This window comes from Mastigoproctus giganteus, chromosome 4 (assembly GCF_048544385.1).
Source record: "Mastigoproctus giganteus isolate SK-2022 chromosome 4, ASM4854438v1, whole genome shotgun sequence".
Lineage (NCBI taxonomy): Eukaryota > Metazoa > Arthropoda > Arachnida > Uropygi > Thelyphonidae > Mastigoproctus > Mastigoproctus giganteus.
The window spans coordinates 205,663,100-205,678,072 of record NC_143578.1 but is presented as its reverse complement, the minus strand read 5'-3'; the positions used below and the strand labels follow the sequence as shown (position 1 = coordinate 205,678,072).

Genomic DNA, 14,973 nt, shown 5'->3' with positions numbered 1-14,973 from the left:
ACGCAGTCGGGGTTTCCCATTGCAGCGTCTGGAGGATTCTCCGAGAACAAGACATGCATCCGTTCCATTTCTGGGGTCATATGAAATCGCTAGTTTATGACACCCCTGTTGACAATGCTGAGGAGCTGGTTGCAAGAATCGCAGTAGCTGCCGAAGAAATTCGAAATTCGCCTGGAGTATTCCAGAATGTTCGGATGTCCATGCGTCGGAGATGTGAGGCGTGCATTGTAGCCCGTGGAAGAAACTTCGAACACTTACTTTAATCCATGTACCTTTTGCTTCTTTTCATGTATTATTAAAACGATTTCTCACTTACGGTCTCTTTTCTTTATGGTGCTTCTGTGTACAACATCGCTTCAGGAAAGCATTTCCGACCCCACATTGCTATATGATTTCGAGTTGTCAGGATGTACCCTACCCCTCTTAGAAGTTCTGAAACGTTTAACTGAAACACCCTGTATATAAAAAAAAAAAAACATTTTATAGGCAAATCATATAATGCTAATGTAGTTGTTTTAGTGTTTCAGCATTTATTTTTGAAAACAAATGCTGAAACAATAAAACATGCAATGCACATACAGCATTTCATAAAAGTGGTTAAGAACAACCTGTATTACAACAAGAAAAACTTTAACTATACAATTTAATTTTATAGCAGCTTTTTTTTTAACTGTAGTCAAATGTATGAATCAATACCGCAAGTAACATGTACTTTTTTACCTTTTTTTTTTTTCCCATATTTCACCACATGCATTTGAACCATCTAGGACAAAAAGTTTAAGTGGAAAATTACAAATATAGTATACTTAATGGTCAACACTCATTAGAGATTTCTATCTCAGTTGTTCTGTGAGGCTATTCTGAAAGTAAAATACTCAGTTAAAATTATAATTAATGCATGCTTACAGATTCAAAATCAAAATATAAGGTACTCTTCTGAATTAATAATATTACCTATAAAACAGCACATAAGCTTCACAATTCTGGACAACTTGTGGATCTACAGCAGTAACGTACTGATCATCAAATTCATACCATTGATCATTGAGATAGTTCAGTGAATATGTCGTGTAGTGGCCAGCTGAAAGAATTCACTTATTGTTTTGAATAATATTTGTGAAATAAAATTTGCAATTAAGAATTACACCAAGCCCAATGAGAAATAATATAATGTAATTACAATGTTACTAAAAATATGGCATTGTAAATAAAGCATTTAATTTTTTAGTTATCAATTAGAAGACTTACTATTGCTCCATAATTCCACTGTAATGTGATGGCTGTTCAATAATGATCATAATTTTTTTTTTTACATCACATGTTTATTAAACATCCATATTTTGATGGTCCGTTTCAATGTAGTCCCCATTTAATGAAGTGAATTTATTCCAATGTTTCTGCCATTCTTTAAAAACAGGGTGGAAGCCATTTTTTGACATGCATTTGAGAATTACATCCGATGTCTTTACAAATTCTAATGACTGGAAATGTTTTCCTCGCAGCTCCTTCTTTAACTTTTGGAAATTAAAAAAAAAAAAATCAAAGGGTTCAAAGGCCATGGCTGTAGGGCAGATGATAATACATTTGACATTAATACAGGCTAAGTACTCGATGACTGTATGAGCAATGTGAGGTAGTAGTAGTAGTAGTAGTAGTGGCACATGATAAAAGAAAGCAAGTGTAGGAGCTTATGCAGCATCAGCCAAAAAAAAAAAAAATCACACCATTCCCTCCAAATGCCTGTCCAGTTCCTCCTTAAATTTATTTAACCTATCAACTTCCACAACGACAGATGGAAGTTTGTTCCAGCAATTAACTACCTGCTGGCTAAAGGCAAATTTCCGCACATCTATTCTACATCTGTCCTTTTTTAATTTGAACTTATGTCCCCGTAGGTTGGTAATCTGAACAAGTGGAAGGATCCCATCAGAATTCAGCGTGCTCAACCCATTCAAGGCCTTATAGACCTCAATCAGATCACCGCGCAGGTGCCTAGTCTCCAGCCACTGCAATTTGCAGAACTTAAGCCTCTCTTGGTAAGAGAATCCCTTCATTCCTCTCACCAATCGTGTTGCTCTTCTCTGTACACGCTCAAGCAAATCTACATCCTTCCTAAAATGAGGCCTCCAGACCTGTACGCAGTACTCAAGGCATGGCCTGACCATTGCCTTATACAGAGGGACAATCACCTCCTTTTCCCTGCTAGCAAAATTCCTATATATCATTGACAAAACCCCATGACCTGCCCTAGCAGCCTGTCTGCACTGCTCAGAAAACTTCATATCTGACTGCACAATTACTCCCAGGTCTTTTTCATTTTCTACCACCTTAAGTGTAGTACCACACAGTTGGTACGTTTCTCTGGGGTTACTTCTACCCATATGCAGTACTTTGCATTTGTCAAGGTTGAACTTCAGTTGCCACTTCTTAGCCCATCTGCCAAAATTTTCTAGATCCTGTTGCAGTAGCACACTGCCATTACTGTCATTAACAACCCTGCCAACCTTTGTGTCATCTGCAAACTTCGACATTAAGCCTGATATACCTTCATCAATATCATTGATAAATACACAAAACAACAGTGGACCCAACACCGAACCCTGTGGGACTCCACTAATAACATTAGTCCACGAAGAGCAGCACCCATTGATTACCACCCTCTGTCTTCTCCCACTTAACCATCCTTTTATCCATTGTAGCAACTTACCCTTAATACCATTTTGCTCCAATTTGTACAGTAGTCTTCCATGCGCAACAGTGTCAAAAGCTTTCTTGAAATCCAAGTATATGATATCAAAATTATTTTTTGCATCCAGTTCCTTTGTGACCACATCATAATAACCAATCAAATTTGTCAGACAAGACTTTCCCTTAACAAACCCATGCTGTGTTTGAATTATTGCTGCGGTCTTGTCTAGATGATTCTGCAATGCATCTTTAACCAGTGACTCCATTATTTTACCCGGAACAGAAGTTAAACTAACTGGTCTGTAATTACTCGTGTCACCCTTCGATCCACCTTTGTGAATTGGGGACACATTTGCACATCTCCAGTCCGTGGGAACCTCCCCTGAGTCCAAGGATGCTCTCATAATTATGGCTAAGGGTTTGCTTAGTTGCTTTGCTGCCTCCTTTAAAATAACTGGATAGATCCCATCCACCCCAGGTGCCTTTCTTGTGTTTAACTTCAACAACTTCTCCTCCACTTTGCTCTCAGTTATTACAAAATCATTAAGCACACTGCTACAATTTGATAACCTTCTTCCATTTTCAAATTGTAATAATTCCTCACGTGTGAATGTAGATGCAAAATACTCATTCAGATTGTTTGCTATCTCAGAAGGATCATCAACAGTTGAACCATTGATGTCAAGTGGACCAATCATATTCATCCCCTTCCTTTTAGAGTTTATATAAGTAAAGAAATCCTTGCTGTTTTTCTTAGCATCTTTTGCCAAAGATTTCTCGTAATCCGCCTTCGCCTGCCGAACCTCCTTTGTGACCTGATTACAGACTAGCTTATATCTGCCACAGGCTTCTGCGTCACCTGATAATTTATATGCATCCCATGCATTTTTCTTCTCTGTCACAAGTCTCATTAGTTCATTTGATAACCATTTAGGCCTAAACCTTGAACGATATTTCTTAATCGGTATATAAAGTCTAGTAGCTTCCACGATTAATTCTTTGAATGCTTCCCACTTAGAATTTACTGTTTGTAACATCGTCAGTTGATCCCACTGTACAGAACTTAAAAACTGTCTGAGACCACTGTACTCCCCTTTACGGAAGCAAAAACCCTTTCCTTTACCCCTGACGGTAGTTACCTCTTTGAGTAAATCCCACTTCAGCACACTGTGATCACTGCCACCTAGTGGTTCCTTTATCTGCAAATTCTTAATACACGAATGATCACTGCTGATAACCAGATCAAGAGTGTTACTTTCTCTGGTTGCCTCTCGAACATGCTGCTGCAGAAAACAATCATCCAATAAATCCACAAAAGTCTGACTAGTGTGTGAGTGACCAACCCACAAGTTCCAGTCAATATCTGGGAAGTTAAAATCCCCCATTATAAGACATTCTGATTTACTGGCCCACTCTATTTCTCTGTACAATTGTTCATTGTACTCATTCAAGTCATTAGGCCTATAACACACTCCTACTCTTATTTTTCCTTTCGCAGTGCTTATCTCACACCAAACTGACTCAACAGAGCACTGTTCATCTATATTAACTGGGTGCACTTCCTTTGATTTTATGTGTTTCTTAATTAACAGCATAACACCCCCTCCATTTCTGTCCTGTCTATCCTTTCTGTACACATTGTACTCCCCAAATTCCAGTTCTGCATTCCTTATATCTTTGTGACACCACGTCTCTGCTATCCCAACAATATCCGCCTTTGATGTCTTGACCAACACTTCAAATTCATCAAATTTATTTACTATACTTCTAGCATTGGTATACATGCAAGCATACATGCTCCTATGCCTATTCCTTGTTACCCTAACACATCCCATATACCCAACTATTCCATGATGACTGCCATCCGTCCCTGAAACCCCCAACACCCCTCGCTCCAGGTCGCTTCTTATTCTAATAGAAGTTGTGCAAGAATCACCTTCACCTCTGCCTGCGGTTACTGTTAAACTATTAGTCTTTGTATCCCCCCCAAACTAGCAGTTTTCCGACCCACCTAACACTGCCTCGATAGCATCAGCAAATATTCTTGCACCCTTTCTATTTAAGTGTATCCCATCCCTGTAGAAGCAATCTCTCCTGTTAACAAGTACAGTCCAGGCTGAAAAAAATTCTACCCCTTGAGCCTTGCACAATCTTTCCAGGGCCGAATTGATCGACAAGGCTCTCATCATGTACTCCCTCCTATCGTGTCTGGGCAGAATTGCAGACACTTTCAAATTCAACCCTATTTCATGGCTTTTTTTCAACAGTGACCTGTACTTGTTGAGTAATTCCGCCGGTCTCCTACTCTTAATATCATTAGTGCCAACGTGTACAACTATATCACCTTTTGTGCCCTTAAAAGATGATATCCGCTCTACAACGTCATCAACCTTTGCCCCTGGCAGACATACCGTGGTCTTGTTCCACCTATCCTTTTTACAAAGCATGTTTCCCGTTTCCCTGACAATAGAGTCACCAACAACTACTAGTTCCTGTGGGACCAGCGCATTCTGCCTTAGGGGTTGCCGCTGTGTTGCGTGATGACGAAGTGCAAGCTCTGGCGTTGATGTGGGCAGCTGAGAGCCTGATGGGCCCCTCAATTTAGATCTTTCGAGGGCATCCACCCTGTCCTTCAAACTCTCATATAGGCCCATAACAACGCTGAGTTGTCGCCTGATTTCCTTACACTCCTTACATCGCGCACACACAAAGACATCCCCCATGGCAATATCATGTTCCGTTCCAGAGAGTTCGGCAAACATTTCACAAGTTGCACATTTTTTTAGGCTGTGATGCGTTGGAGAATTGCCCCCCTCAGTTCTCCCCCGAGTCACAGCACTCCTGCCACTTTGTGCCCGTTGCTTTGCTGCTCTAGTCTGGGGCATGGTAGTTTAAATTAATAAAATCAATAAATTAAATATCAATAGTATTTGAATAGAAACTATTAAATAGAAACAGTGAAGCGTATTACTATATAATTATGCGTTAGAGCTACCTAGCTACCTCAATTAAAAAATTTGAATTCCCTACCAGTATATCCAAAAACAATGGCTACAAAAATGGAACGAAATAACGGTTTTACCTATCGTAAGTAAAATCCACAAAAACTCTTTATCTAAATTAAAATAAAAAATAACCAGCATAACTATATGACTACGTATTAAGTACAATATAAAATAACAATCATGTAAATAAAAGGCAAACACTTATCGTTTTTGCGGAGCCTGTAACTGACAGCTGTAACTTTTAAAGAGATTCAGCGCCCTCTCCTGCATTGTTGTGATGCAGCATCCATCCACCTGCATGCAGTTGTGGTTGTCGACAAATGTGATCCCATAAAGTGTGTAGTTCAGTTCTGTAGTAAGGTCCTATAACAGTTGTATGACGTGGCACAACATGCTGGTAAACCAGCATGTTGTGCCACGTGAATGTCAAAAAAGAGATGACCATAACCTTTTTCTGCAGATGCCACAACTTTTGCTTTTTGTTGGCGATGCCGTAGACTTCCAAACAGAGCTTTGTTGCTTATTCTTTGGTTTGAAATGATGAAGCCATGTCTCATCTGCAATTATCAACTTGTGCAGACCTCGCCATCTTCAGCAATCATCCACTGTATATCCTGACAAAATTCCGCAAGAACTTGCTGTTGCTCAGGTGTGAGTAGTCTTGGAACCCAGAGTGCTTCCTACTAATATTCTCAACATTTTTGCCAGTTGCCTTACTGTTACATAATGATCTTCTTTCATGATTATAGAAGCACTGTTTATTATTTCTGTGGTGACAGAAGTGGTTAGAGCTCCAGGAACACCAATTTTTGTGACTGAATCACGTCCATCTTTAAATGTTCTTAACCTCTTGCAAACTGTGCTATATGGAAGTGTAGATTCACCATAAGCCTCTTTTAACATTTCATATGCTTCAGCTAATGTTTTCTTGAGAAGGAAACAAAATTTGAGAGCAGCATACTGTTCCTCGCATGTCACGTCCATTGTTATGAAGGCAAAACTGAAAAGGCATAAACTTGATCGACTGCCAAGGTCACAACGTTCACACAAGTCAACTACACAGTAGCTATGTGATGCAGCTTGGTTTGGTCTTAAATTCCGCAGCTCAGCTTGAAACAGCAAGCAGTATGGTTGTTCATGAAAATTATGAGCATTTCTTACTGAATAGCCTTCATAAATAAAACAGTGTAATTAAACACCATGTGATTAATATAAATGAGATGATATGTTTTCAATTCAATAATTACAAACTACAAATCAGAATAGCGTTAGCTAGCTAATAAAATGATGATAATTAACATGACAGCAAAGTAAATAAGTGTTTAAGGGTTTTATGGCGTATCAGCATCTCAGGCTATAATGCAGCAAGAACATGATAGCAATATCCAACACTGAAATGTAAGATAACAACATGAAATATGCAATTTTGTATATACCAAATATGACAATATTTACAAACTAAAGATAAATACTTGCATTACACAGTGATAGACAGTTTGCCGGTACCATCGGACTTACATAATTTTTTTCACTTATTTATTTATTTTTTTAAGAATGTAAAATTTAAATCAGTAACAAAAAAAAAAAAAAAAGCAATCAATAATGATGAACATGGCATGCACAAGTGAGATACAGAGTAACAAGTTTATGAAGCTTAAAAATAGGGGTGAAGAGAAGATTCTGAAAATTTATGTTATTTATATGATTGAAGATTTCAGTGAAGGGGACATGCATTTCACCATAATAACGTAAAAACCCACAGAATTCCAGTTATCGGTATTATTGCAAATACAATAAGATCGAGTTTACTACCCATTTATAATAGATTGCACTAACAGAAAAGCCCAATAAACCGGAAACTGCAAAATGTTTTTATTGTTTTATAATTGTGACCTCCAGAAATGTGCTTTAGTAAAATGTGAGCTCGCATGAGGTGATAATAGTGTTTCTGCCAGGTGAAGTTCTTTATAAAAAATTTCATTTTTACTTTTATCATGGTGCTGACTAAGAGAATAAGTGACAGTGGTACTAATAAATCTTCAAGAAAAGGAAAGTGATCGATTTGGATCAGAAAATTAAAATAATAAGGATGTATGAAAATGGTTCATAACATTCAAAACATTAACAAGTATCATGCGGAATTTAGATTTGTCAGTGTCAACAGCAAACACACAGTGCAATCTTGAGTCAGTTTGGTGTGACATAAGCACTGGAAAAGGGAAAATGAAAGTGGGAGTGTATTATAGGCCTAATGACTCTGAAGAGCATGATAAACAACTATACCGAGAAATAGAGTTTACCAGTAAATCAGATTGTCTTATAATGAGGGATTTTAACCCCAGATATTGACTGGAACTTGTGGGTTGGTCACTTGCATACTAACAAGACTTTTGTGGATTTATTGGATGAATGTTTTCTACAGCAGCATGTTCGAGAGGCAACCAGAGGGAGTAATACTCCTGATCTAATTGCATGATCCTGATCATGCATTAAGAACCTGCAGATAAAGGAACCATTGGTGGCAGTGACCACAGTGTGCTGAGGTGAGATTTACTTAAAGATGTAACTACCATCAGGAGTAAGAGGAAAGATTTTTGCTTTCGTAAAGGTGACTACAGTGGTCTCAGGCAGTTTTTAAATTCTATACAGTGAGATCACCTGATGATGTTAAAAACAGTGAATTCTAAATGGGAGGTATTCAAGGAATTAATCTTGGAAGCTACTAGGCTTTTTTCCCAACTAAGAAATACTGTTCAAGGTTTAGGCCTAAATGGATAGTAGATGAACTAATGAGACTCATGGCAGAGAAGGAAAATGCATGAGATGCACATAAATTATCAGGTGACATGGATCACTATGGTAGATATAAGCTCCTGTGTAATCTAGTCACAAAAAGGAGGTTAAGCAAGAGAAGGCAGATTATGAGAAATCTTTGGCAAAGGATTGAAAGAAACAGCAAAGACTTCTTTACTTATATAAACTCTAGAAGGAAGGGGATGAATCAGATTGGTCCACTTGATATCAATGGTTCAATTGTTGATGAACCTGCTAAGGTAGCTGACAAACCAAATATGTATTTTGCCTCTACATTCACACATGAGCAAATCTGTAGGAAAGTGGAGGCCAGAAGCTTATAAAGCTCTAGCAGGGAGCTAAATGATTTTGTAATAACTGAGAGCAAAGTGGAAGAGAAATCATTGAAACTGAACATAAAAAGGGCATCTGGGGTGGATGGGATTTATCCAGTTATATTACAGGAGCCACCAAGGAAGTAAGCAAACCCCTAACCATAATTATGAAAGCTTCCTCGGACTCAGGGGAGGGTCCCCACAGACTGCAGATGTGCATGTGTCTCCCCAATTCACAAAGGAGTGAATTGGGGATACACAAAGGATAAACGGGTGACATGAGTAATTACAGACCTGTTATTTGAATTTCTGTTCCAGGGAAAATAATGGGGTTACTGGTTAAAGAAGCACTGCAGGATAATTTAGACAAGACTGCAGTTATAGTTCAGACACAGCATGGATTTGTTAAGTGTAAGTCATATCTGACATATTTGATTGGATACTATGATGTGGTCACAAAGGAACTGAATGCAAAAAATAATTTTGATATCATATACTTGGATTTTAGGAATGCTTCTGATACTGCTGCGCATGGAAGACTACTGCACAAATTGGAACAGTATGGCATTAAGGGTAAGTTGCTGCAATGGATAAAATGATGGTTGAGTGGGAGAAAACAGAGAGTGATAATCAATGGACACTGCACCCTTCGTAGACTAATGTTACTAGTGGAGTCACCCAGGTTTCGGTGTTGGGCCCAGTGTTGTTTTCTGTATTTATTAATGATACTGATGAAGATATATCAGAGTTAATGTCTAAGTTTGCTGATGCTAAGAAGGTTCACATGGTTGTTAATGACAGTAATGATAGTACACTACTGCAACAGGACTAGGAAAATTGAGCAAATGGGCTGACGAGAGGTGGCAACTGAAGTTTAACATTGACAAATGTAAAGTACTGCATATGGGTTCCATGCCAGAGTAACGTACCAACTGTGTGGTACTACACTCAGGATAGTAGAGAATGAAAAGGACCTGGGGATAACTGTGCACTCAGATATGAAGTTTTTAGAGCAGTGCAGGCAGTCTGCAAGAGTAGCTCATGGTGTCTTGTCAATGATATACAGAACTTTTGCTAGCAGGCATAAGGAGGTGATTGTCCCCTTGTACAAGGCAATGGTCAGGACACTCCTTGGGTACTGCATACAGGTCTGGAGACCTCATTCTAGTATGGATGGATGTAGAACTGCTGAAATGAGTACAGAGAAGGGCAACGAGATTGGTGAGTAGAACAAAGGGTTGTTCTTACCAAGAAAGATTCAAGTTCTGCAAATTGCAGCTTCTAGAGACTAGGCACCTGCAAGGTGATCAAATTGAGGTGTGTAAGGCCTTGAATGGTTTGAGCAAGCTCAATGCTGATGGGATTCTTTTTCTTGCTCAGATTACTCACCTGAGGGGACATAAATTCAAACTGAGGAAAGATAATTGTAGAATAGATGGGCGGAAAACTTGATTTTAGCCAGCTGGTGGTTGATAGTTGGAACAAACTTCAATCTGTAGTATTGGAGATTGAAAACTTAAATAAGTTCAAGACAGAACTAGACAAGCATTTAAAGTACTGCATATGCAAGGTAGGGGAAGAAGACACTGAGGAAGAACAAATTACACAAGCACAGCCTACACTGTCTGAAATGAGAAATCTCATGGACATCGCCATCCACTACATAGGGACATCTTCTGACCCTGAAATTGTCCCTTACTATGAACATACTTCCATCCCTTGTGGTGGAGGTTGATAGCCTAAATAAGTTTAAGGCTCAGCTGGACAGGTATTTTGAACGAACAGAGGGGTGAAGTGGAAGTGGGTTTTTTTTTTTTTTTTTTGGCTGATGCTGCATAAGCTTGCTTTCTTGCATCAAATGCCTCTACTAATGCTAATGCTAACACTTTTGGCAGTTCAGGGCAATCATTATTAAGAGACAACATCAGAGTGGCAAAAAACTAAAGCTGGACGCTTTCTTTAAGTGAACTTGACTGACTCCCACTCCTATTTCACCTCCAACTGTTTGTACATCTCAGCCATCTACAAGCAAACAGATAATACCAGTGCCTCCATTTGTGAACATTTCAAAAGAATCTGAAGATTCCCCTTCACCTCTACCTTCAGAGACTGAATAACGACTACTGTACTACTACCACTATGGTCACAGCAAAATACCTTCAACTACACTGTCAAAAAGGTGAGTAAATATTACATATTCTTTATTATAATTTAATAATTTTATATTGTACAGTACTGTACATTGTATTAAAACTTTTTTTTTACATTAAGAACAATAAAAAATGTCCCCCACAGGTTACATTCAATTTAACGGACTTTCGGCATTAATGGACACTCCTCCCCTATTAGTCCATTAAATCGAGGGTTTACTGTACTGATACTGGAGTGGTAACTAAATGAGATTTCTGGGGATTTTTTAGAATTCAATAAATGGCTCTTTCTTATGCTTGTCCCAATGGAACACTTTTCTGCATAACTTCTCAAACTAAATACATACTAACCAGTGGCATTTCATTATGAGTATGGACTGTGATGCAGGGTTTCTTTATTAGCAACAAAATCTTCTCTTCTCATTTTGAATCCCTATGTGCTCAGTGTCCTGGTGTGGCCACCCACACTGCAAGATGGTATGCCACTGCATCTAATGAGCACTCTTATGGAAAAGATTACCACCAGAGATGAAGACCACAGAGAAAATTGTAAAATACAGATCAGTTTTCAAAAAAAAGTTCAAGTGTTAGCAAGCAAAAGGACTGTATACTAACATAACTAATGAATACACAAGGATTATAGGTGCCGTAGAGAGCTGATCATTACTGTTAATTATTCATTTAGTCAAAAATCAATGAAATCGTGAATGAAGCTGTTTTTCCTAGTTTTTAAAGTCTTAATTGTGAACAGTTTCATCTTCATGAAGGTGTCAATTCCATCACAAAAGAGCTTCTGTCACAAGAACTTTTGAAAGAAGTGTTCAACCAGTAGGAATTGTACAAAATAAGAAAACTGTTTTTTGAAAAACATCATGTTCATATTGCAAAACAGAAACCGAATGGCTGCCCTTTGTGGTGAAAGATCAAAATAAAAATAAGAAAAAAGACTATGAAGAAGTGCGGGAGGTTGGGGGAAGGGAAACAGTTTGGTATTGTGAAATATGATCTGGAAAACCATATGAATGTTTCAAGGATCAAAAGGGTGAGCATGCCATATCTGAGAAAATACCTTTAATCTTTTTAAGTGTTTGTTACTTACATCCAGCAGTTCCATGATGGCAAATAACAGCTGCTAAATCATATGATGTAACACCTCGAGGACAATCTAAAAATCAATGACATTAAAATTTCAAATTAAATGAATTATAAAACATAAAGGTATAAAAATTGACTTTAAAAAAACCATACATCATAGCTGAAATTTTAATTTGTTGCAACATTATAATTAAAAATAACATAGAAAATAAAAATACTTTAATATTTCATAATCTCTTACAGTGTCCATCAGAGCTTACATTTCCATTTCAACTGTAAACTGTTTGATGGCAATTAATAATCAGTTTAACTGATTATCAGCTGTCATGAAACAGTTACAATTGGGCATTACCATTAAATGCAATTTGGATTTTTTTTTTTTTTTTTTTTTTTTTGCAGCTCATGGATTTAATTGTGGATTATGTACATTACTTCCATTACATGTATGTTACCCTTTCTCCATTACGTACTGAGTATCCAGTTATCAAAGCAAAGTAAGATATCACAGGAAGTTACAAACTTTACAAACCAAGGAAGTTATATGTCAGCAATTAAGATACTCTAACAGTTTGCTTTGTGAATTTTACACAGCATAACAATTATTACTGTACTTAAAAGTTAAATTCCTATAATTAAGAACATTCTTGAAAAATTCAAGAATTTTTGTGCTTGTGAAAAAAACAAAAAAACCCACAAAAATAGGAATTTATGCCATTTTGTCTTTTTTGTCTAAAGTGCATTTTTCTCCATTATTCTTTTCACATTTTCTCCATATAAATTTTCTAATGAAATAATAAATAAATAATAGAAACAGGAAATTAATACATACAATGAACAAACATGCATGTTGTCATAAAACATATGTCATTGTTTTCTGATTAAATCAATATATAAGATGTGACTTGAAATTTCCAGGAATGGCTGGACTGAGGTACACCCACTGTAACTAATAACAACAAAACTGCCAGTGTATATTGTACTGTGATTTGCAATCTAGTATTAGGGTACAAGCAATCGAGTACTGGGAAAGCAAAAATGAGGCCTTGAGTGTGTTATAGGCCTAATGGCTCTGATGAGTACAACGAACAATTGTACATAGGAATAGAGTGGGCCAATACATCAGAAAGTCTTATATTGGGGGATTTTAACCCCAGATATTTACTGGAACTTGTGGGTTGGTCACTTGCATACTAACAAGACTTTTGTGGATTTATTTTATGATTGTTTTCTACAGCAGCATGTTCGAGAGGCAACCAGAGGGAGTAATACTCCTGATCTGATTATCAGCAGTGATTATCCATGCATTAATAATATGCAGATAAAGGAACCACTAGGTGAAAGTGATCATAGTGGATTGATATGGGATTTACTCAAAGATGTAGCTACCATCAGGGGTAAAGGGAAGGGTTTTTTCTTTCATAAAAGTGACTACAGTGGTCTCAGACAGTTTTTAAATTCTATACAGCGGGACCAACTGATGATGTTACCAACAGCAAATTCTAAATGGGAAGCATTCAGGAAATTAATCTTGGAAACTAGTAAGCTTTTCATACCAACTAAGAAAAAAAAAGTTATTTTTATTGTGAAAAACATCGAATTTCTGATCGCAGATGGTGTTGGAAGAAAGAGGAAATTGGATCCTTTTCAAGACCTATGTTGGACTGGATGTACAGGTGACCTTTGTGACTTTTCGTCAACTATTTTTAGAGATATGAACGTTTTTAAGAAATTTTCCTATGTAAACCAGTACAGCAATATGCTGGCAGGATATGTTTAGAATAATCGTTTTGATTAGAGTGGACCAAACTTTGGGAAGCCCTACAAACCTACAAAATAATCTCTCTTTATTGCCCTCATAAGATTCTTTAGTTAATATCCGTAAAAAAAAAAAAAAATGATATTTTTACATAGTCTAGAGATATTTTATATGTTCTTTTCTCGCGTTCCCGATACCTTATTATTGTAACAATAGCGACGCCATCTTGGATTGGAAACAAGTGAATTGCTTCAAAGCTGTTGCCAGCTGAAAATAATTGCCAACTAAGACTGATACTGAATGTATAAAGACGCAGGAATACTTGCATAACCACTTATTCAGTATAATATGAAATATTTACAGAAATTGGAAAAGCCCTGAGGGTATGTGGTCGTAACTGACATCTAGTGCTGTCCAAACCACAAAAACGAGAGATTTTCGGCAAACTTTTTAAGGGGAAAAACGTCATCGGATCTTGATTCAACAAATATCATTAAAAAAAGGATGGCTCTCTCTATTAAAGGAACCACTCAGAAAAGCTTTAAGACAAATACTGGAGGTTTTATCAGTGTCTAAACATGCGCCACAATTTAAAGCCTCTCCAACCCCTAAACTCTAAATTTGAACTTTAAACACAAGTACGTGTAGCAGGTATTTACCAGCGTATTACAGCCACAAACTGATAAAAGGATTGACAACCCCGATAATCCGTACATCCGATTATCCGGAACCTCTGCTGATATGGATAGTAGAAATCACAAACTGAAATAAATTCAGCCAAAAGGGCAGGATGATGAGATAACCCCCCCCCCCAGAACAACAGGAGGACACAGAAGATGCCTGTCCAGGGACCCCCAAACGCAAAGCAAGCGTAAAAACAAAATAGCTGTTAACAGCAAAAATAGAGCGGGGAACGTGTTCCCAAACTGAGAATAAGGACACTCAGGAAAATGTCAATGCGAACAAAGAAACAAACAACGAAAAGCAGCAGGAAACTCCCCCCCATGGATCCCTCCCTACCGGTAGGCACTGTCTATGAAAAGTCACTGGCACTCAAAACAGCACTGGAATCAATATTTAAAGAACCGAATAACAGGATAACCACCTTTGTGAGGTCGCAAATCGTAACAATCTTTAACAAAATGGAGACT

General features: G+C 37.6%; 1 protein-coding gene across 1 annotated transcript in view; it reads right to left on the bottom strand.

The window, feature by feature from the left end:
* LOC150087340 (ubiquitin carboxyl-terminal hydrolase 20-like) overlaps nt 1-14,973 on the bottom strand; it is a 561,531-nt gene that overhangs the window by 218,802 nt on the left and 327,756 nt on the right. The window contains exons 12-13 of the mRNA XM_090372003.1: nt 12,071-12,136; nt 955-1,081 (exon numbers count right to left, since the gene is read on the bottom strand). Of these exons, the coding sequence (XP_090228129.1) occupies nt 955-1,081; nt 12,071-12,136 (193 nt within the window). The remainder of the gene's footprint in view (nt 1-954; nt 1,082-12,070; nt 12,137-14,973) is intronic.